Below are 23,721 nucleotides of genomic sequence, written 5' to 3'. Positions count from 1 at the left end.
CCCAAGATGTAGCCAATAGGATTTGAGTTGCTTCCAGTCACCAGAGGGAACACATTCCCATTCGAGCACGGCTAACACGCACTAGTTTCTCCAGGCATGAAGAAGACTGAGAGAATCCTTTTTCCTCTTTATTGAATGGAGGAAAGGAATGAAAACACAGCAAGTGACTGCGGGCGACATGTGGAAAGAGGCAGGAAACGCTTTCCCCTCAACGCTGGTTCCAATGCTTAGCCTTGGCAACATGATAAAAAGCCTACAACTGTGTCTCCATGAATGAAAGCATTTTGCTTGGAGTAGCTTTTTGTTTGGCCATATGGAATGAAAATTATTTAATATTCTGCAGAGATTTTGATGTTTCCAAATTAGCATTAAATTAACTCAAATGGATGCTAGTAGAGAAAAAAGGTAAAAGGTCAAAGCCAATGAACTTTTTGCCATTCATCTTCAATGATTATATGAGAAATAATATGAGAAATAATTGGCACAGTCAAGACAATCACATGGAGAGATACAGATTTCTATTTGGAAAAAAAACAATCAAACGTGGTAAATACTTAAATATATTATTTTCCTATGTTGGGAAGCCACAAACAAAACAACTGCATGATCTGTTTTAGCCACAGACAAACAAAGATATGGGACAGCAAACCGGCCTATTAACCATCCACAAAAAAGTCTGCAGACATCAACAGAACAAGACACAAGCATTCTTCAGCCACTGCGGTTTGCCTGCCTTGTTCATCCCTATAAAACACAGGCTGGTGCACTGTACGTACTAGGTACTGGCTGCAAGTATGAACTTCAGCAGAAGCTGCAGAAAGAATGGAGTTGCAAACCAACTTGTTGATGCAATTTCAAGTTGAGTAGCTGCAATGGGAGCTGAATTATAGTAGGTGAAGGGTAAGGCTCAGGCAAGATATGAAGATGGACACCCAAGGATGGCAGTGTGGCTTAAAGCTTTGTCTTGAGAACTAGCTTGAAGGTCCTGCTGGGGAGCACAGGTACTTTTACACCCTTGACAGAAGCATGGTCCTCTTCTAGGGGGGAAGGCTGTCTCCTTGGATTGTGTAGTTTCAGGAGGAACTTGCAGGAGGTAGGAAGGGGACCCTTGCCAAGCCAGCCAGATCACCTCAGACCCAAGAGTTTTGTCTTTGAATGAGTTGACCTGGGTCTGTATCTTACTTCTGCTATTTAGCTAGGTTACTCTGGGTAACCAGATACTCTAGTATCTAAGTAAGTTCTTTGTACTTCAGTTTCACTACCTATAAAATAAGGTTAACAGCAGTATCGACATAAGAGTGCTTAGAACAATACCTGGCACAAAGTCAGTTACTATTACTATAGATATTAAACAAATACTGCCTCCCCATTCCACATAGTCACCTCAGAAGGAGACCATTCCTCTTCCCCTCCCTCTTTGCTCTTGTTCTCTGGGAAGCTGCCCTTTCCATGTTCCCTCAAATCACAGACACACTCCCACCTCAGTGACTTTACATTGGCTCTTTTCTCTGAAGGAATTCTCTAACTCCTTCACTTTAACTCCTTTCTGCTCAAATATTACCAGATCCCATCATCAGAAATAGCAACCTGTTACCCTGAATCACATTGCAGATTGTAGTTGATTCTTTTTTCACATCATTTATCACCTAATATGATGGTTTGAAGGAAAATGGCCTCCATAGGCTCATATGAATTAGGACAAGTGGCCTTGTTGGACAGAGTGTGTCAGTGGGGGGTGGGGGCGCACTTTGAAGTTTCAAAAGACTCTTCCAATTCCCAGTGTGCTTGTGGATCAAGATGTGAGCTCTCAACTGTTCCTGCCACCATGCCTTTGTTCTACCATCATGGACTCTATCCCTCTGAAAACGTAAACCCAATTAAACACCTTCTTTTATAAGTTGCCTTGGACATGGTGCTTTGTCACAGCAACAGGAAAGTAACCGACACCTTCTAATATAATTTACTGCAGGCTTATGTACTATTGTTATTATTTACTTTGCTAATCTACCAGAAATTAAAGATTTTTATTTGAATTATTCACTGGCACAGCATGAGTACTTAGCACAGCACTTAGGATACATGCATATTCATCAAATATTTGCAAAATTTATGAACAAGATTAAAGGTTAATTAATAGAGAAATGACAAAGTAAGCGTGCTAATGCAATGACACATATGGCTGTTACAGTTCACTAAGGCATCAATGAGGTAGAGTAACAGGTATGTTTATGAGCAGTTTTCCAATGATGACTGAGGAGGGAAGACTCACTGTAAATGTGGGCAGCATTATCTCGATGATAAAAATGGAACAAGTGGAGTACTGACATTCTCCTTTATGCTTCCAGACCCACCAAGATGTGAGCAAGAAGCCTCATGTCCCAGCTGTCCCGGCTGCAAACCATCCTGCCACCATGCTTTCCCAGCTACGATGCACCATACCCTTAAACTGTGAGCCATACTAATCCCTTCCTTCCTTAAGTTGCTTCTTTTCAAGCATTTGGTCACAGCAACAAGGAATGGACTGAATGCAGTGGTGTAATGACATTCTGCACAATAAAAGAGACCAGCTAGATTTGACTCTCCACACAGACCATAGAAATACACTGTTCTGCCAGGTATGGTGGTGCACGCCTTTAATTCCAGCTCTTGGGAGGCAGAGACAGCAAGATCTCTGGGAGTTCCAGGCTAGCCAATGCTACAAAGTGAGACCCGGTCACAATCAATTTTTCCAAATCCAAATCACTCCAGGCCAAAACCACATATGACTCTGTGAAAAAAGAAAACTGTGAAAGGTATTACAATATATTACTTTTGTAAATGTCTTTAAGCCACAAAACCAAAAAGCATTAAATATTCCCAATGAAATTATAAGTACAAAAATACGAGTTTGTGGGAAAATTAAGTATCAATCATGAACTACACTGATCACATGAAGTTCAAGACTGTGGTTGTCTATGGTGAAAGGAAAAGGATGTGAAGGGGAGAGATGAAAGGGCTGTACAAGGGAAGGACTTAAAAAAAGTTCAACTTTATCTACAATTGTAAAAGTTTATGGGGCTGGAAAGATGAAACACTGGCTGCTTGCTCTTCCAGGGGACCTGGGTTCAATTCCCAGGACCCACATGGTGACTAAAATTCATCTGTAACTCTAGTTCCAGGAAATTCTACATCTTCTTCTGGCACCAGACACACAAGTGGTACCCAGACACATGCAGGCTAAGCACACATACACATAAAATAGTTTATGGTGTGTGTGTGTGTGTGTGTGTGTGTGTAAGAGACAGACAGACAGAGACAGAGAAACAGAGACAGAGACTGTGGAAACCAGAGAGGCTGACACTGGGTATCTTTCTTCTATTGTTTCTTTTTTGAGACAGGGTCTCTCACTGAATCTGGAACTCACTGGTTTGGCTAGCCTAACTGGTCAGTGAGCCCTTGTATGGGTCCATCTGTGGGTGACAAGGACCTGAATCTGGGTCCTCAAGCTTATAGGGTAGGCACCCTACCAAATCATCTCACCAGCCTCATAATCTATAATTTACAAACTAAAAGGAGCTCAAAGGAACTATGAGAAGATATTAACAACATTCATCATTGTGCTGGGAATGTGAATGTTCCTTATGTCATTATCTATATTTTGCTGTATTTTTAAAATAAAAAAAATAGCACAGGGAAGCTGATTCCAAGCATATGTACTTGCTAGATATCAATCATACCTAGTCAATCACCCAGTTCAGTGATTCCTGGGTCAGATCTCCAACACACCCTCAGGGTCCCTCAGGATTCCCTATTTCCCACGCAAAAGTTACCTTCCCACGAATCAGGTCCTGGACATTTCAGTTAGGACACTTGGAAGACTATTCTGACTCACAAATTCCCATTTATTGCTTCCTCTCGGAAATGTACAATTTCATGCTGAGTTATTTTTATTAGACTCTTATCATCCCCATGACAAATCCCTTTAACAAGAACCTTGTTTGGGGATCTGATTTTAATTAAAAGAACGCTGTATCAGTGATACACTCTGACTCTCCTCAATTGGATTGTCTCCTGTCAGTCTGCCAGTGACTATTGGTCTGTACATATCATGAGTTCACTCACTTTTTCCTTGTCCAATATTTCCCAAGCTAAACATGCTGATTCTATCTGCCTGCTTCTAACTCAAAAGTCACCTCCATCTTAGTCCTGTGGCTTATTGTGTACATATGTTCCTCTGTGCATACTTTTTCTTAATCTGAAGGATTTTGTTTATCAGCTTTTAAAGGACAAACTGGGTAACAAATTGCTCTTGAATTTAAGTGCCTTGCAGACATTATGTCTTATTTACATGCTGATGCCTAGAGATTATTCTTAACTTTGTATCTTTTCATTGCAGAGTCTAACCTGAAGGAGTAGTCCCCTCTCTGGAACTCCCCATTCTCATGTCAGAGGAAAAAAAACCAAAAAAAAAAAAAAAAAAAAAAAAAAGAGAGCCAGGGCAAGCGCCCCGCAATGCTGCAAGATTCTTGGGATAAAGACAGGGGATCAAAGCTCGACACCACACACAGGTGGTCAAGAGAGGAAGCAAGGCTTAAGTGGCTGCAAAACAACCATAAAAAACAAGATCCAGCCATATGCTGTCAACAGGAACCTGAGGAAACACATACGCTAACAGTGAGAGATTTTCCATACAGACAACATCCTAAGGTGGCTTTGCTTGTGTCTGACAAAACAGCCTTCAAGCACCACTCTTGCTCGGACAAGGTGTGCACTCGGCTCCCCACTCGCCAGTGGCTAAGGCAAATCAGATGATAGTCCCACTTCAAGGAAAAACAGAGGGCGTGGCTTGTGACAGCATTTCTGCTTTCCAGTGAAAATCTCAATTTTAGGAGACATGTACCTTTCATTCCCCAATACTTAAAGCTCCCCCGAAGAGATCTGTGATGAAATTAACAGCATGGCTCTTTAATACTGTAAATAAAATGCGCAGGAATTCCTAGGTTTTGTATAACTCAGTCTTAAGTTTGAAAAATAAAACTTAAAAAGCACTTTGGAGATAATAAAGAATAGTTCTCCAATGTTAAGCCAGCCAGGAATTACTGAAGACACACATGAGAACTCAACCACAGGAAAACAAGGGCTTTTTTTCTATGGCTGTATTAGCTCCTCGTCTTGTTCCTGTGACAAAACACCCTGGAAGAGCAATTTAAGGAAAGGCTTATTTTGGCTCTAGGTTCTAGGGTATCACGGCCGGGAAGATGTGGCAAAAGGAAGCGGGCCACACTGAATCCAGTCGGGATGCTGAATGCAATGAACGCCTGTGTTCAGCTGCGTTCCTCCTTTTCTTAGGCTCAGGATCACAGCACATGGAATGGTACTATTCACTCACACTCAGAATGGGTCTCCCCACTTCAATCAACCCAATTAAAAAGACAAACCACACACACTGAGAAAAGTTAGCACATAACAAAGGGTTAGTATTCAGAAGATGTAAAAGACTTCTTCAAATCAATAAGAAAATACAATTTAAAAAATGCACCAAAAGCCGGGCGATGGTGGCGCACGCCTTTAATCCCAGCACTCGGGAGGCAGAGCCAGGCGGATCTCTGTGAGTTCGAGGCCAGCCTGGGCTACCAAGTGAGCTCCAGGAAAGGCGCAAAGCTACACAGAGAAACCCTGTCTCGAAAAACCAAAAAAAAAAAAAAAAAAAAAAAAAAATGCACCAAAAAAGAAATACAAATCACAGATGAAAACAGAAGGGTTAAGAGAAAAAAAATTAACTTCAATCAGAAATGTAAATTACAGCTAGACAGCGAAGTTTATAATGAAAAGGAAAACCATCTAACAACACTAATATAGCTGAGGACGTAGAACAACATAAAGAGTGTCCGGGGTGGGAATGTAAATTAGAGTCAGTGTGGTGAGAGATCTGGCCGCATGAGTAAGGCTCACAGAGCATGCATCCTCATGATGCTACTCTTGGTACACGCACTTAGAATCTCCCAGTGCCAAGAGGGCTCAGAGGTAAGGGCACTTGCCACCAAACTTGACTGTTGAGTTCGATTCCTAGGACCCACATGGTGCAAGGAGAGAGCCAACTCCTGCCAGTCATCCTCTGACCTCCACATGCAGGTCACGGTGTGTGCACGGTCCCCCTCCCACACAAATAAATAAACATTAAAAAAAAACCCAACCTTCCTCAAGTAACACAAAGGACATTTTCAAGCAGGACCACAGCACTGTTGTCTGTAGTTCAAAAAAAAAAAAATTGCAAAAAAAGTCTAAATATTCTTGCCAAGAGAAATGGGTAAATAGATTGTGGCAGAGCTAGGAGACTATACAACAATAAAAAAAAATTGAACAAATCTCAGAAGTGAAACAAGGGCCAGAATAATAGATGCAGAAAGATATGAAGCAGGATACCGTTCACATAGTTTGAAAATGTGCAAAGAAATAATACAGATTATTTATGGCCATATCACATGCAATAAAAATATAAACACATATGTGGGAATGATAAATATCAAATAGATATCGGGGCCGCCTCTAGGGAGTCAGAGCATGGAATGGAATTTGAGTGAGATAAAAAGTTCCTGTTATATTTGCAATGTTTTATTTTGAAAATCAAAACCTATATGAAAGAAATTAATATTTCAAAAGACAGCCATTCATCTTCATACTTTTTGGAGTGGTTAAAACATTTCTTTAATATCTAATAGTCTTGGATATCCAAAATATTCCTTGCAATGAAAAAGTAAGCAAAAAGTTTCTGAACATATTTTATTAAAGAAGATATAAAAGACAGCCATTAGCTGGATGGCCATCTGTTAATCCACTTTATACAAAACCTTTGCGACATCAAGGAGCCTGGGGGCAACAACAGGCACACAATGGCTGGTGACAGAAAGTTAGATTTTGCCAAATGTGACACATCATTTTCTTTAAACCCTATCATGGACATTAAAAAGGTTTCAGAAAATAATAGTTATGTATCAATTAATTATGCCACAAATAAGAAGATGTGACAGTAACATTCAGGCCAATGAAAGAGCATCTACTTTCCTACTCTTGCCCTGAGTGTGACGGAATACCTCTTCCTGTAGACACGCCTGTTCTGGTGACCATTCAAGCTATGGCCTGTTCTGAAGCTGTCCTGTTCCTTCTCATCAAGTCAGACAGAGCCAGATGTAGGCCAGGAAGGGGCACCCGTGGTTCAGGTGAGAACTTTGTAGAGAAGAAAACACATGCAGAGTCTGGATGTATAATAATTTCTTCCACTTATGGTTTATTCCATAGGCCATTCAGAGTCTCATCTCCCCCAGGAACTCTAGAGGTATTGCCAATTTTACAAATACGTTACAAAAGCCCGTTAGTCTACACAGATGTTTGTTCCTTTTCTATTACACACTCCTTGTTGGTAGCTAATAACCTGGAGAGTTCCACAATCATGAGTACATGTTCAAATGTGCTTGCAAAAGACCAGGGTACATAGAGCTCATGGGGACTCTGCCTCATTTTAGGATCTGGCTTTCTACTTCTCAGGACAGAGAGAGGGAGTCAGGTATAACTTTGTGTGCATAGTCTAGGCCAAGATCCATCTAGCCAGTTCCTTTGGCCTTTGTTCAGAAACTGATTCCCCCATAGTACCTTTTAATTTATTATTATTATTGATTTTTGTTTCCTGGGAAACAAAATAGAACTCTAATTGGAGAAAGAGGCTACATTCCAAAGCTTCAGATTCCATCTTGCTCCCCTGACTTTTCCTGGACTGTTCTGGACCTTCAGTAAGTTGATATCTGATACCTCAAGCCCCCCTTTTGTCCTGACCTCTGCTGGGAGTCAGCGCCGAAGGGCTGAGTCTTTTGGTTTTTATCTTCCATCTGCGGGGTGATTATAATGCAGGGGAAGTGTTAAGGAGAGATGTGGAGACCTGTCCCTCACAGACATCTGCAGGACTCAGACTGGATCTGTGCTCAGCTCTGCCAAAAACAAAGGACAGTGGCTTTGGCTTCGAGATGGAGACCTCTGCCAAATACACACATAGGTGTTCTCTCCCACCCCACCCCTCTCTCAACCAAAATACGCTTGTGAGCATATTAATGTGCACATACACACTCATGTACACACTTTTGGATGAGGAGGTCTGAAAACTCCCCACATATGGCAAACATATTTAGGAGAAGCACTATGACTATAGGCCAGTGGGAGAGGAAGAAAAAGAAAATAATGGGGAAAATCTTCAATATGCCTAAACTGTTCCAGTCAGGCTGCTGAGAAAGAATGCAAAGGATTGCAGATGAAAATTATTGTTAAAATCAGCATTATAGCACAGCCAAATTCCTTTGCCATTTTAAATGATTACTAGGGCTTTTTCTAATGTTCAATCAGGGCACATGGGAAAATCATCGTTTAACCCAATGGCTATACCCAAGAACACCTTATATGGTAGGAAAAAAATATTCTTACATAACTCACAATTTCAAAAACTATTAACCTATTTGTGAATAATTGTATAGAGTTATCAGGTATACATGATCTTAACTGGCCTCAGTTCCCAAATCTTGATAATTATTTAATAAATTTATGTCATCTCTGTTATATATTTATCAACCAAATGCTCACATGCTACAAAACTGCCAAAATAAAGGAATCAATAGCAGAGAAAAAAAATTCAATAATGTAGATAAATAATCTGTACATTACCTGTCTCCTATATTAGAACCTGATTTATCAAAATTTCTCAAAATTAAAAATGAAAAAAAAATTTTTCCATTATGTGCTTCTAAAAGTCATTGATGAAAGTTAAGCAGATCATGAACACAAAATAAACTGGTGCTAAGTTTCCGCCACCCTGGTAGTGTGGCAGCAAGGCTAGCTTGCTGTCCTCTGGGGCCTTCAAGGTTGGAAGTCTTAGCTAAATTGAGGTAGAGCTTGGCCTCAGGGCAGGCAAAAGGCTCCATTCACATCTAGTAGAAAGATGCCTGCAGCTACCACACAGGGGGTGGACTGACACTCTGTGAGGTGAATCTCCCACTGGCCCTGGACCTGAAGATTCTGGGGAAAGAGCACAGGGAGGGTCAGCAGGCATGGGCAGGGGAGGGTCCTGCCCCATCGCTTTATAAACACGACCACACACTCTTCTCGCAGATCTAACAAGATGACTCTTTTCTGTCCTCACTTACTTTAGACTTCACAAGTTCATTGCCTCATATCTCTTTAACTGCTACTTTTAAAAAGTCAAAAGATTACACATGTTGGCAAAGTGTGAGAAAAGGATTGGTGGGCATGGAAAGCACAGCCATCTTGGAAAAGGGCGTGGAGGTACCTAAAGGAGATCAAATAAAACACCCACATGATCCTACACTGGGTCCATACCTCAAGACTGCGAAATCAGTATGTCAGAGGTATCTGCCTTCCTCTGCTTATTACAGCATCTTTCACAAGCTGCAGTCTCACAAGTCAAGATCTGGAACAAACCTGCTTAGATGTCCATCAACAGACTAATAAACAGCTACTACTGAATACTATTCTGTCTTTAAAAATAAGGAATACTGTCATTTGCAACAATAAAGTGGGAGGGTATATGCTAAGCAGAATAATCCAGGTATAGAAGGATAAATGCCTGTGGATCAAATATAGGACGGAAAGACACTGAACTCAGAAGGAGGAAGTAGAGTGGTAGTTATCAGGGGGGCGGTGGAGGGAGAAATGGGGAGATGCCAATCAAAGAGTACAGGCTGCAAAATTATAGTTAGACATGAAGGATAACTTCAAGAGACCTATGATGGGGGGGAGGGTGAGACGGCTCGGTAAAGGCATTCAGCACACAAGCCTTACAGCCTGAGTTCCATCCCCAGAACCCACAATGTAAGGAGAGATTTGACTCTGCACACTCCAAAACAAACCCAAACTAAAGACCCAACATGTGGACCTGGGTAGATCGCTCAAAAATAATTTTGATACTAGATGGCAATGTGAATTTGTCATCAACTTCATTAGGTATAATGATAACATGGTATTTATATACAACATTTTCTTAAGTTATAGAAAGGCACACTGAAATAATTAAGGACAGAAATGCTATTGTATGTAATATCTACGTTATTTCACTAAACACAATGCTGGTGAGGCAAATGAGAAACTGTTGACGGTGTGAGAGTACAGCACACTGCCCTGTTCTAACAAATGTCTCAATGTTTTCTTTGTGAATAATATTAAAAAAAGGAGAAGGAGCCTGGGCTATCTACTCCATCTGCAGAGTTGGAACAATTTGACTAAGTTAAAACTGAAGGGAATGGCCAAGACCAGGTATGTCTGTGGCTACAGACACACCTGAGAAACTTTCATATTGGTTTTGAGGGAAGAAGTGTGGAAGGTAGAGAAGATGAGTGTGTTCCTCAAAGCTGACAGTCAAACTATCAAGACAGAGCTGAAGTCAAGGATGGCAGCAGAGAAACCTGACAAGTCAGAGGATGGAAGCTGCGGGGCAGGCAGACCCCACTCTGCATCATTCACCTCTCCCTGACCCAGAACACCAGACACCGGGGACCAACGAGTTCCAGGGGCAGCATCCAAGAGAAGGTGAGTGTTCTTATGCCTCATCTATGAGACAGTTACACAAAGTCTCTTACACTATGAGTTACTCTTTCTTAAGTGTTATAGGCTAAAGAAAATATCTCGACGATTGCACATTTTAAATGCCTATAGAGGTCACTGCCAAAAGTCTGTTACAAAGAAAGAAATATTTATAACATGCTAATGAGATATTAAAATATTATCATATGGAAACTATCTTTGGAGGAATGAACCTAAAGCACAATTGTTGAATGTGGCTTTAAAATAGCCATTAATTTAAAGATTACTTCAAAAAGCAACTTGGCAAGAGGTTATTTTGGGGAGATTAGACATATTCACCTCTAAGAAATATGGAAATAGGAACTCATGTCTGAGAATGCAATTTTTAGAAATAACATCAAATAAGGATCGAAGGAGAGCTGTATCAAAACCAGTGTAGAGGGAGTGAAGCTGACGTGCTTGGCATTAGGTGACTCAAAAGGTGGTTTGAGGATGAGCAGCTCTGCAGTGCCCGAGGCAGGTGCAAGGGCTGGAATAAGCGGGAATCTTGAACTACAAGCATCACAGTCCTTCAGAAAGAAGGTGAAGTGCTTCCAAGGCAGGATGACTGACAAGGCAAGAGGACTACAAGAGAATAAGACTAGGGCAGGAGAGCTGACTCAGGGGCTAAGAGCACTGTCTGCTCTTGCAGAGGACAAAGCTTCAGTTTCCAGCAACCACGCAGCAGCTCACAACATCTGTAACTCCAGTTCCAGGAGATCTAGTCCCCTCTTCTAGCCTCCATGGCCACTGCATGCACATGGTACACATATATGTGCAGACAAAACACCCATATACAGAAAATAAAAATAAATAAATCTTTTTTAAAAGTAAAACTATAGGATAAAGATGGCATAATAAATGTGTGTAAGTATTTGATAAGCAGGTATGTGGGAGATACAGCTGATTTATTGCTGCTTTTTAGAAAGCAGAAGTTAATAAATGCATGGAAATTATCAAGAAGTCCATATTTGCCCAATATAGATAAATACTTTAGATCTGTCCAACATTAAACTTGAAAAGTCACAAGAAAAAGTTTCCTGATCAACTGTAAATCTAGGTAAGTTGTTTGTATGATCCATTTAAAGATGACATCATTTCACATATGCATATGAATGGCAAGCTTACATTGATGACTTTATTTTTTAAAGATATTCTTCATTTAATGTGTGTGTGTGTGTGTGTGTGTGTGTGTGTGTGTGTGTGTGTGTGTTCATGTATGTCTGTGTGTACTTGTGTGTTTTGCCATACTGGGGATATAACTCACGACTTTGGGCATACTCCACAAACATCCTATCATCGAGTGATAAGCCCCTAGGCCCTTATTGTATCTTTTCAGTTGGTTACTCTGTGTGATTCATTGCAGTAAATTCTGGGTTAATAAAAACATATATTAAAACTTATACTCAGTAGAAGTGCATGATCAAGAAAGGGGACCCCTTGACTGAGTGAGGCTATGTTGCAGGTTAAAGCAGGTATGTAGTAAGGGTGTGACCCAGAAGGAGTTCTTTTCTTCTTTGCTAGCATGTGTCTAAATTGCTGTCTCTGGGCAGGATCTCTTCCTGTCTAAAGATAAACTGACTCATCCATAGTAAAGGTATGAGTCAAATATTTTGGCTTTATTTATTTTGGCTTTCTGAAGACTTTCTTGGCTTACACACAAGACATTGGGACTTTGTCTTCAAATTTCCTGGCTTGTTCCATCAAATCCTTTCAAAAGATATTATACAAAGAATGAACAATGAAAATTATCCAATAGGCCTTCCAAATTCAATATCCCATAAACTACCATTGGAATTACAAAAAATCATTGGTCACAAAATTCAATCCTGATCACAGGGAGATTAGTCAACAGTGGGAGGTCACTGGACTGAATATATCCAGCACAGAAAAACAATCCCAGGGTCCAAAGAACTAATGGGACATAACTTTGGGGTGGATGAAAGACTATAAAATAAAGTAGGAGAAAGTTCAAAGATAATACTGAAATAGAAGGATACTTAATGATATGAATGAATGTAAATATTAAACTGGAAACATCACATTAGATGATGTCATCCTTGAATAATTAAAACAAGATTGTGAACAGGAGTTCCAAATGATGTAAAAACCCAAGTCTTCTGAGTTCTGGTCTGAGAAGCTGACCTGAGACTGCTGGAAAAGGATACTCTTCTCTGGGTTTATGCCACAGGCAAGAAGAACAGCAGTCATGTCCAGGATGCTCTGCTGGAGGATGGTGGGGTCTTGTGGGACGGTGATGGAGTGGAGGTCAACGACGCTGTATAACACTGTGTCATATTCCTCCTGTAACTTCACCCAGCTCTCAATGGCTCCAAGGTAATTTCCCAGGTGGGGGATTCCTGTAGGCTGGATGCCAGAAAACACTCGCTCCACACTGTCCTTCTGTAGCAAGGAAAAGACAAAAAAATATAGTTGCTTTGGAGGCAGCATCCATGAATTCTATGCACCTATTACCACACAGTCCTATTCCTATGAACTGCAGCCTGATGGCCATTGCCATGCATTGTTTTGTGTGCACTCTATGTAACTCACTATGGTGGTTGCTAATAGAGACAAACGGATGTTAAAAATGCTTTTTCTTACTTCCAAATCGCACAAAGATGCTTAGGAAGAAGTCTCCTTGGTCAAAAGACAGCAAGCCTAGTTGACGATAGAGGCTGTATTTAGGCGAAAATGAGGTATAAGGCGGCAATATAATCATGAACAGAATGAACCAGAAACAGGGTAAATGGACAGTGTTCCTAAGAGGAAAAACTTGGCTTTGGTCCCAGTGGGCACCATGAATGCTTGTGCATGTAGATGTCATCTCACTAGAGATTAAAGGAAACTTAGGATTTTGCATGTGATTTTGTTTTTTTTGTAGTTAAAAAAATGAAGACCACAACATTTGGCAAATGTGATTTTGTTTTTTGTAGTTAAAAAAATGAAGGCCACAACATTTGGCAAAAATTCACCGTTAGTCATTTCTTATTGTTGATATTATAATTTAATGGGTATGATCCTGGGCTGGAACTAGAGAATATGTACTTCATTGTAATATTTTAAAGATAAAGTTTTTTTCATGTTTATTTATTATTATTAATAATCATATTTAAGTTTTAATTTATTAAGAGAATTTTAAAATTCTTCATAATTTTATAAATTATACAAATATTTTTTGTCTTAGTCATGTCTTCCCTTTGAGTTACATTTTCTAGTATTGTTATAAAAAAATGAGAAGGAAAATAAATTAGAGTAAAACGATTTTTCCTGAGTGACTTAGTATTATATAGTGATGACTTCACAGTTTTGAGTATGTATCTGACTAAAGGTTCTAAAGATCAAACTTGTTGTTTTAGTCAGCATCGTAAAATCTTAACAGTCCCCATAACTTACTGGACAGTTATGCTGCTAACATTTATGCTCAGTTCTTTACGTACAAGAACATGTTTAATTGAGTGCCTAACATAGTAGGGTTCTTTCCCCTTCCAATTTGCAGATGAGAAACCAAAGCTCACAGATATCAATAGATTGCCTATGCCCACAGAGCAAGGAAATGGCAGGTGTGGGATTTCAAAGCCAACATGTGGTTGCTCTACTCTTGTGGTGGTTGAATGAAAAAATCCCACACATGCTGGTGTAGTATTTGAACACTGGGTTCCCAGTGGGAGGCACTGTTTGGGGGAGGCATCTGAGGTGCAGCCATGCTGGAGGAAGTATGTCACTGGGGGTGGGCTTTGAGATCACATAGTCTCCTTCCACTTACAGTTCGTTCTCTCTGCTCTGTGCATGTGGTGGAGAAGTGATCTCTCAGCTTCCTGCTCCTGCTGCTGCTGCTGCTTGCTGCTATGCCCTCCTGCCACAAGGGACTCTTAACCCTCTGAAACAGCAAACCATAAAAAGACTCTCTCTTCTTAAGTTGCCTTGATCATGCTGTTTTAGCATAGCATCAGAAAAGTAACCAATACAACTAGCTACCCATGTTCTGCTCAGCATCGTTGATTAAGAATTTATTGCTTTTGGTAAAATAACTTGGTCATTTTTCTGTAGGTCTAAAAATTTGCAAGATGGTTACAGAGGAATAAAGACAACTGTGATGCATATATCTATGTGTGCCACTTGCCAAGTTTCTCTATATGTAGGGTGGAATTGTAAAATCATAAGGTACATACATGCATCTTTAACCATACTACAACCTGGTGAACTCTTCCCAAGTATGTAACAAATTGCATTCTCTCCTACTACTTCCTGTGGTTCCAGATTCCCATCAGCACTTAGTCCTGCTTATTCTAGTCTTCTTAGCTAATAGAACAGACACCAGGTAGAATCTCACAACAGTTTAACAGTTCATCTCCTTGATTATTAAAGAAGTTCAAAGTCTGTTATGATTATTGTCTAGTTTTACTTTTATTGTGAATACCCTGTTCAAGTTATTCTGTGCTTTATTTAGGTAAGTTGTCTTTCATTATTTAAGAATTTATATATGTTGTTACTGTAGTTAACTATAGGTTGAGGAAATATATTCTAAGACCGTGTGCTTACTTCTTCCCATTATCTTTTGATGAAGGGAAGTTCTTTGCTAGTTCAATAAATATAATGCACTTGACTACAGACTTTTGTGTCATAGAAGGAATCTTTTAATACTATAAGGTCCTGAAGACATATGCACATACACACATACATTCATATCAATTGTATGTGTGCACTTTAATGCTTTATTTATCTTTCACATTTGGGTCTGCATCCATTTGGAGTGTTTTTGTTTGTTTGTTTTGCATAAAGTGTGAAGTAGGCATTCAATTTTCTTTTTATGAATAGCTAATTATTCCAGCACTATGTGTGGAAAAAGGCTGTTTTTTGTCCTTGCTCTGGAGTATCATTCTGTCACACAAGAGTGTGAAGAATCTGGTTAGAACCTGAAATGAGACCATTTGAGGCAGATTGGACATCTTTATGACACTACACTCTCCAAAATGGGAACCATACAACATACTATAGCTGGATCTTTTTACCTAGCAATAGCTCCTGAGAGCTAATCCACTTTAAATAAGTGTCAAGGCTACTTAAGTTTTTCTGCTCTCTTTCTCTAAGAACTCCAAATTTTACAAATATAATTTGTGATTTTTTTCAGCTAATAATATGACAGTGCCAAAATAGAATGTTACATCATATCTCTATGGTCCAGCATTGAATCTGATCCAAGCAGTCAGGAGGGGATCCAAAAGATTCGTAGCTCTGAGGATATAAAAAATGCCATTCAAGGAACTATGAACAAATATAATCAAACCACTCACAATCTCATCTCCCCCTTCCCACACATTTACCCCCTTCAATGAAATCTTCAAATCATAATTAATAAACAGTACTTTAAAAGTACTTTCCAGTTGAGAATTGAGGGAAGTGAAGAGGGTTTTAAAAGGAAGAGACTGGGAGAAGGGAAGAGAGGGAAGAAGGGAAGAATGAGGTCAGAGAGACAGAGAGGGGAGAGAAAGGGAAGAAGGGAAGAATGAAAAGAGGGAGGGAGGGAGAGAAAATGAACACATATCAGAGAGGCTTCCTCCAGCACCCAGGGACCATAAGTAGCTCTGATATGGGAATGAGCAAAGGGTTTTCAGTGCACTGAGAAATGATTAATGGGCATCAGGGCTGATTGATGAAGAGGGAAAGTAAAGCAGAAAAACAAACTCTGAACTTAGTAAATGGAAGCGAAAATACCATCCAGAAATACTTGACCAGGAAGAAGAGCGGCTGTTTATGGTTATAGAAAGGTTTATGGAGACCAGGAATATTAAGCTAAAAAAAAAGAATATGAATAATTCCATATAAATTCCTTCATGGTCAAACTCAGAAACTGTGCCCCAGGAGAACTGGAGAAAATAAATTCTTGAGAAGACTAGAAGAGAAAAGCACAAGAGGATCGACTGTGGGAAAACGGCATCATGAGCAGTGGGAACGGATTAGCCATGAGCTAATGCATCTTTTCCATTCTCTGCTTTCCGAGATACTGTACACCAGCGCTGAGGGAATGATGTTACCAAAAAGTAAGAGCAACAAGAAATGTTTTGTTCAGTTTTCAAGGAGCTATTAAACAAATACAGCCTCTAAATGGATCTGGATCCCTGGTCTTAAAAATATACAGAGAGCGTCCTGCTCTTCTGCGCTGAGTTTATGTTGCAGTCTGTTCCTCAGCAAGAGCCAGCAGGCGGTCTGACGGCATGGCAGGGGAGATACGCTTGGTACCATGAGATCACGGAGTTGGAATGTGGAGTTTGGGTGGTGGGAGGATGGGGGGTTCTGTGTTCAAAAGCACTGTAGTCAGAGAAGAATGAAAATGAAAGGAGCATGGGCTCCCCAGTGGACAGCAGGCAAGCCACCAAGAAAACAGCCTCAGGACTAGCCCACAGGCATGCACTCACTCGAGGGGTGGATTCCACTGTGGTGGACGGAGTAAAGGGACTGTTCTATGATACCTCCTCATCTTTATTTCAGGCATATTTCCTTAACAGAAGCCACCTCCAAGCAATTAACTGGCTTACTTTAGAACCAACACCAGCAATGGACAATGATGCAGTCCAGACAAGAGGGTGGGGGAATCCAACCAAAGGTGGTACAGGTTCACCAATTTCACAGCTGAAACTCTTCTTGTGTAAGGTCCTGAGCATATCCCAAACCTACCATTTTATTAATGTGAATGACTGCACTCAGAATTGACAAATCCCGAACTGTTAATTATTGCAAAAGACAATTCTTGAGACCACTCAAGAGAAATTCTGCTGTGAACCCCAAGTGAACAAGTTACATCAAGAGGGTTCAGGCTACCTACTAGCCATGAAATGGTTTCTTCTTCTGTTTTTTGTTTTTACCTTTATTTATTTATTGGGGGACACGTGCATGTGGAAGTCAGAGGACACCTTTTTGGAGTCAATTCTCTCCTTCCAACATGTCCCTTTGGGTCCTGGGGATCAAATTCAAGTATCAGGTTTGGCAGCTAGCACCTAGGCCTGATGAGTCACAGCACCAGCACTGTGAAACACATTAACCTGAAAATAGTGGTGGGAAATAAAGACTCAGCAGTTCCTACAAAATCCTGCCATGTCTCTCTAGAGCATCAAATGCTCAATCATCAGACTTCTTTTTACTATGGTCAAAAGAGGCAAACACAGAAACTCACTGAACAATTCCATGTCTAACTGGTTATCAGAACAGCAGTGAAAAGTCAGTATGGTAGCACACTCCAGGCCAGCCAGGGCTACATAGTAAGACCATGCTTCTAAAAACTGTTTAAAAAAGAATGGCATTAAAAATATTATTTATTCTTTTAGTGTGCATGTGTGTGTGTGTGTGTGTGTGTGTGTGTGTGTGTGCATGTTTGTGTATGTGCATGAGTGTACATGTGTGTAGGCAGAAGTTTCTCTCTGGCCTGCCTATTCCAGCATATACTCCCGCATATGTCTCCACTAAAATGAAACAGGTTTTTTGCATTATTATATATATTATATTATATTATAAAGCATATTACAGGTATACCATACAATTCTACAAGACAAGTGGTTATTGAAAGATCTAATCGCACCTTAAAAGAAATGCTTAATAAACAGAAAGGGGGAACTAAAACCTCCAAAGATAGATTGCATAATGTCTTATTAACCTTGAATTTTCTTAATGCTAATTAGAAAGGAACAACAGTTTCAGAGAGACATTGGACAATAGAAAAAAAAATACTGAGTTAAATCAGCCTGTGTACTGATGTGACAATTTTACAACTTGTAAGGAAAACTCACCAAACAAGGGTTGGAACAGGGTTTTGTTTTTGTCTTTACAGGAAAATAGAAATACCCATCTTCAGAAAGTCAAGACTTTGGACATTTGGATGTGTAAAGTAGAAGGGAAGGCTATCTAGAAAAAAATTTACAAGCAAAGAAAAACCAGACCTAATGGTACCAATATTCTCTACAAGATAAAATCACACTACCTAAACATCTATATCTCTTTACTTTTCAGAAAAGTTGTAGTCCCAATTCAGTTGTAAATCAAAGCTGGCTTTGGAGTTGGTGTGAAATCTTTCTTGAAATCCAAGCATGTTGTTAAAAGAAAATATTAAGAGTTTCTGTCTCATATCAGAAGGGCCACCTTGTGTGGGACAGAAGGTAACCAAAAATCTAGAGACTATTGTTGTCAAAATTCTATTTCTCCCCATATTTATTCTTGACTCTTTGGAACTTTTCTTTAGATATAGTGCTATCCTAAAACTTAAACTTTCCATTTTGATTTTAATAATGTTTAAGTTTTCCACAGTGAACAATAAATTTCCTAACAGCTATTTCTGAAGTCTCCAGAAGGAAGATGGGGGCCCACAACAACAATTCTACCTGGTTCATAATGATGCCATTGAGCTGATAATACCACTCAAAGATCAGCTTTGGACTAAAAACTGCTTAAGACAATTACAAAGTGGCTGGCTGAGATAGTCTATCATCTTACATCGCTAGCCACAACTTCAGATAGGCCTTGTCCATTACTCTAAAACTGGCTACAAATGTTACAGCTAGTCTTAATGAGATGTAACCATTGTTTTAGTTTTCTTACAGGGTCCCACAGAGATACCATTGCCCCTAGACATCAGGAAGCAATCTAAGAAAACAAGGCCTCCTCTCCCAACAGGTTTTGTTTTCTCAGGGTTATAGATAATTGTCATCTGTTAGGGGTTGGTTGTAAGAGTATAGGTTTGGGGGTGGATCAATAAAGTTTAGACTCAGGAATCTCTTTGGAAAAGAAAAAAGGATAGATAGGATAGGATAATGTAGATTATTGTATCTACTTGTAAACTAATTTAGCAAACTATCAGCTTTAGATAATTTGCATTGGTATGGATTCTTGTATATTGATACAAATGTAAAATTATATTTCTATTCCCGTTTAAGATAATTTGTATATTGATACAAATTGAAAAGTATATTTGTCATTTTGTATATATGTTCCTACTCCTGTTTAAAATATTTTCGTATATTGATAAAAATGTAAAATTGTATTTGTCATGCTGTATGTCAGTTCTACCTCTGTTTAGGATATCTTGTATACTGATACATATTAAGGATATTGTTATCATATTGCACTATACATTTCTACCTCTGAGATGTTTTGTTTTTGTCACAAATTTGTATATTGTCTTTATACTGTGCATCTGTTTATGGATTGTTTATTTTTATAATGTGAAGCTTTAGTCTTTAGGCTATTTAGGTTGATAATAATTATAGGTTAATATTCACCCATGCTTGTCATAGTTATGTTAGTTAGGGTTCTTAGATATACAGAAATATATGTCAGATAGATAGGCAATCTTCAAACACTTTGTAGACCTGGAGAATATGGCATTTAAATGTTTTAATAACTTAGACACGACTGCTCCTAATAGCACCAATGTACTCCAAGAAGATGATGGGCATCGAAGACACTCCATATGGAATTTGTCTTCTTCTTGGCAATATGGTCTTTTGGGCCCAGAACTGTCTTTGCCTTGGCTGCTGACAGTAAGCACACTGTCCAATCTGGATGAGCAGGACACAAGGAAAAATGACTGCTGAACTTTGCCAAGACAGGGAAAGACAGTCTTTCAAAACTTTCCTGCTTCTGAAAATGGTCTATCAGATATTCTAGGCCTATAGTCAAAAGTGGATGCTCCAACATTGCAGAGAAGCCTTGGGTGACTGTCCAGGCAGCCAGCTGTTTCTGTCATTCCATTTTTTTGGAAGTCACTTGCTTGTACTTCCTGCTTACCCTGGTAATATTATGTTCCTTCTCAGGTCTTTGATGGGGTTGAAGACTAGATGGTTACAGTTACAGTCCTCTCATATCTTAGCTAAGAACATATCAGGTACTAGAGTTAGATTCCCCAGGATGGGACAGCTATTGGAGTGATCTCTGCACTTTGCCATTTACCTGTATTCTGGACAGCTAGCATGTGTTTCTTGCTTGATGTTGTTCTTGTTGGTTGTAGTTCCATTTTTGTTTATGTTATTACCCTTTCTTTCTCTTGGACATTACTTGGTAATTGTTCTTATTATATATATAATTTTGTATTAAGTTCAGAACCTTCTTATTTAGACAAAGAGAGGAAATGTAGTGGGAATTCGTTCCACCAATTAGCTTTGAGGTATAAGTCTTAGGGCATGGCTTCTGATCTATGTATGTGATCACTTAAAAGGAGAGGGGGGGTCACACCCCTTCTTCTTGGGGTGGATTCAGATGGCTGAATCTATTCTCTCAGGGGCAGAGTTGATGGCAGCTGTTCACTTGGTTCTGTATTCATGAGTGTATCTTCCCCTTTATTACTTTAATAAATCCTTGTTACTCCCTTAAACAGACTCGTGGATTTCTCATGATACGTGTGTGTGTGTGTGTGTGTGTGTGTGTGTGTGTGTGTGTGTACTCATGAGTGTGCATATGTGGGGGCACACATGTATCACAGTGTACAGTTTCATGGTAGTACATCAGAGGACACTTCCAAGAGTTGGTTCTCTTCTACCATATGGATTTTGGGAAATGAATTCAGGTCTTTAGGTTTCATGGCATGTTGTGCGATGGTCTTTCTGTATGTTGTGAATATGTGTTACTACCACTGGTTAATAAAGAAGCTGTTTTGGCCTATGGTAAGGCAGGATAAGAACCAGGTGGGAAATCGAAGCAGAGAGAGAAGGAGAAGGGAAGCAGAGTCAGGAGAAGCGGGGAAGTGCAAGATATAATAGGATACAGGTAAATACACATAAGACATGCGGCAATACATAGATTAATAGAAATGGGTTAATTTACGATGTAATAGCTAGCTAGCAATAAGTCTCAGCCATAGTCCAAACAATTTGTAATTGATATAAGCCTCTGTGTGTTTACTTGGGACTGAGTGGCTGTGGGACACAGGAAAACTTCCAGCTACAGTGACATGTGCCTTTACCCATGGAGCCATTTCGCTGGTTCAAGAGTGACATTTTTCACAGACTGCAATAAAGTAATTATTAACATTAGCAGCTAATGTGGATGGAAATATTTTTCTATAAGTCTGTTTACTCTTCTGACTGTATACAAGTTAAAAAAATCTGTTTAAAGCCCTCCCCCTTAGCACTCTGCTAGTTTCTCATTTTGTAATTTGTAATGTGCTGCTATTGTAGCTCTAGACTCTTGAAATACATATTCAGCCCTTCCTGAACATCTCTCTACTGCCAGTTAAAGACTTCAGCGTTGAAACAGAGGAGACCCTGAGGAAGACATCAGGTGGCTCTCTGGAAGAGACAGTTGCTTCCTGGAAAGCTTTGATCGTGGCCCAACACTGTTTGGTTACAGTCAACTTCAATTTCTACAAAGTATTAGAACCTTGGTCTGTTGAGGAATGCTCACTCAGCACCAAGGAAAGTGGGTTCATTTCTGCCTAGAAACAGAGCCAGATGCACAGAGCTGGGAATCGACATAGTAAATGCCCAATTAGCACAAAACAGAGCAGGTCTTCTGCCCCTGCCACCCATCCTCCTCAAGAAACAATACACAGGCAACAACTAACACTTAAGGAAAACAAGAAAGAAAAAGGAGTGACTAACCCATTAGCCAGTAAGTTCATTACAAACATCTATGGTAAGTGCTTACATATGTAACTAATCTGGGAAAGGGATAAACTTAGATCATCAAGTAGTTTTCTACAGGCTTATTTAAACCTCTGATCTCTCTCTCTCTCTCCCTCTCTCTCTCTCTCTCTCTCTCTCTCTCTCTCTCTCTCTCTCTCTCTCTCTCTCTCTCAGTGTGCACTGTGTCACTGTCATCTTGGGACAGAATCACTTCCCAGAGAAGGACTAAAGAACCTGCAGAGAGCCAAGTGAGAGGGTCGTCCGCTCTTACCCCTGGGCTTGGGTTCTGTGCTCCTTCTCAAACTGCACTGCATTCAACTTGGCCTTTCCTGACTCAAGATTGGCTGGCCTTTGAATTCCTCCACTCTCACCACCTTCTGTCCCATTCTGCTTCTCAGAGGAGGAAAGCATCCTTCAGTAATGTTCAAAACAAAGTTAAGGGCATATCTCAGCAGGGACCAGAACTCTAGCACTCTACCCTTAGGCAAGCGATGGCTCATTCTGAAGACACTTGGTGTCTCCCTCTTGCTGAGTAAGCACTGGTCACCCTGTTGAAGCCTTCTAGGGATTATGGTGGGTTTAACTCAAGGCAAAGCTGCTGCTTTTTTTAATTCTTAAATCAACACTTACAGTACTGGGCTTCATTACTGCATGGCCAAACAAAACTTGTTTTCATTAGTTCTGCTCTCTCCTTCATTCCCCAAGTCCCCAGTTCCCCTTGTGTCCTTCCACCCTGCCACCAGCCTCCTTCCCCTTTCATGTCACATGTCCCCTCGCCCTTCCCACATCCTTCCTCAACGCTTTCTTCTCTTGTAGTTTCCTTTCTCACCTCATCACCTATACTTATCCTGACACACACACACACACACACACACATACAAACACACCCCTCCACATATGAAAGGATCCACATATGAAAGAGTATGTAATTTCTGTCTGAGTCTGGGCTACCTTGCTTAATCTAGTATTTCCCATCTCTATCCTTTTTCCTGCAAATTCTTTTAAGTATTTCATGATGCTTTCTCGCCAATGGTACCCACACGGGAATTCCCAGGAAGAAGCAGAGCTATTTAATGTAGCTTCCCCAAATGAAACAGCATATGATATGGACATATGAATTTTGACTGTGAGTACTTGTATACTTGGGATTTCTCAGAGGTGGATAATCAGTCAGCCCTGGAAATTCCAATGAGTAAGCCTGACCTAGCAGTTATGGACCAGATCTACATGAAAGATGATGTTATGGCAAAGGATGCCACTTGTGAGGGTGGAATTCATGATCAGAAGCCAGGTTCCATCACTGATGCTATACTGTTATGTCCTTGTGGATATTCCGCTGATGGGAAAAAAAAATCATATGGCACTCACTGGACTGTTCACACCATTCTAGAACCAGAATTTTTGATTTTAGCTTTGAAACAAACTCAAGTAAGAATGCCTACAATAACCTGATCAGGAAAGCTGGGAAGTCCTCCAGCCAGTATACCTGTGACCACCTTGTTTGCTATCAGGGTTCCAAATG

The 23,721-nt window shown here is 40.0% G+C and overlaps 2 protein-coding genes and 1 long non-coding RNA gene across 6 annotated transcripts in view; 2 read left to right on the top strand and 1 right to left on the bottom strand.

The window, feature by feature from the left end:
• The window catches only part of LOC143273932 (2-Hydroxyacid oxidase 2-like), a 393,436-nt gene that overhangs the window by 74,270 nt on the left and 295,445 nt on the right, over nucleotides 1-23,721 (top strand). The window lies entirely within an intron of this gene.
• Wars2 (tryptophanyl tRNA synthetase 2, mitochondrial) overlaps nucleotides 1-23,721 on the bottom strand; it is an 88,209-nt gene that overhangs the window by 19,361 nt on the left and 45,127 nt on the right. For 3 of the 4 annotated variants that reach the window (XM_076574703.1, XM_076574705.1, XM_076574706.1), the window contains one exon: nucleotides 12,739-12,996. The exons of the other annotated variant lie outside the window; for it this stretch is intronic. In XM_076574703.1, the coding sequence (XP_076430818.1) occupies nucleotides 12,739-12,996 (258 nt within the window). The remainder of the gene's footprint in view (nucleotides 1-12,738; nucleotides 12,997-23,721) is intronic. 4 annotated transcript variants of the gene reach the window in all.
• On the top strand, nucleotides 1,803-4,976 carry LOC143273931 (uncharacterized). The gene is made up of 2 exons (XR_013052265.1): nucleotides 1,803-2,448; nucleotides 4,376-4,976. It is a non-coding gene; the product is annotated as an uncharacterized LOC143273931 (long non-coding RNA).

Source organism: Peromyscus maniculatus, chromosome 6 (genome assembly GCF_049852395.1).
Source record: "Peromyscus maniculatus bairdii isolate BWxNUB_F1_BW_parent chromosome 6, HU_Pman_BW_mat_3.1, whole genome shotgun sequence".
NCBI lineage: Eukaryota > Metazoa > Chordata > Mammalia > Rodentia > Cricetidae > Peromyscus > Peromyscus maniculatus.
This window is presented reverse-complemented; position numbering and strand designations above follow the sequence as displayed.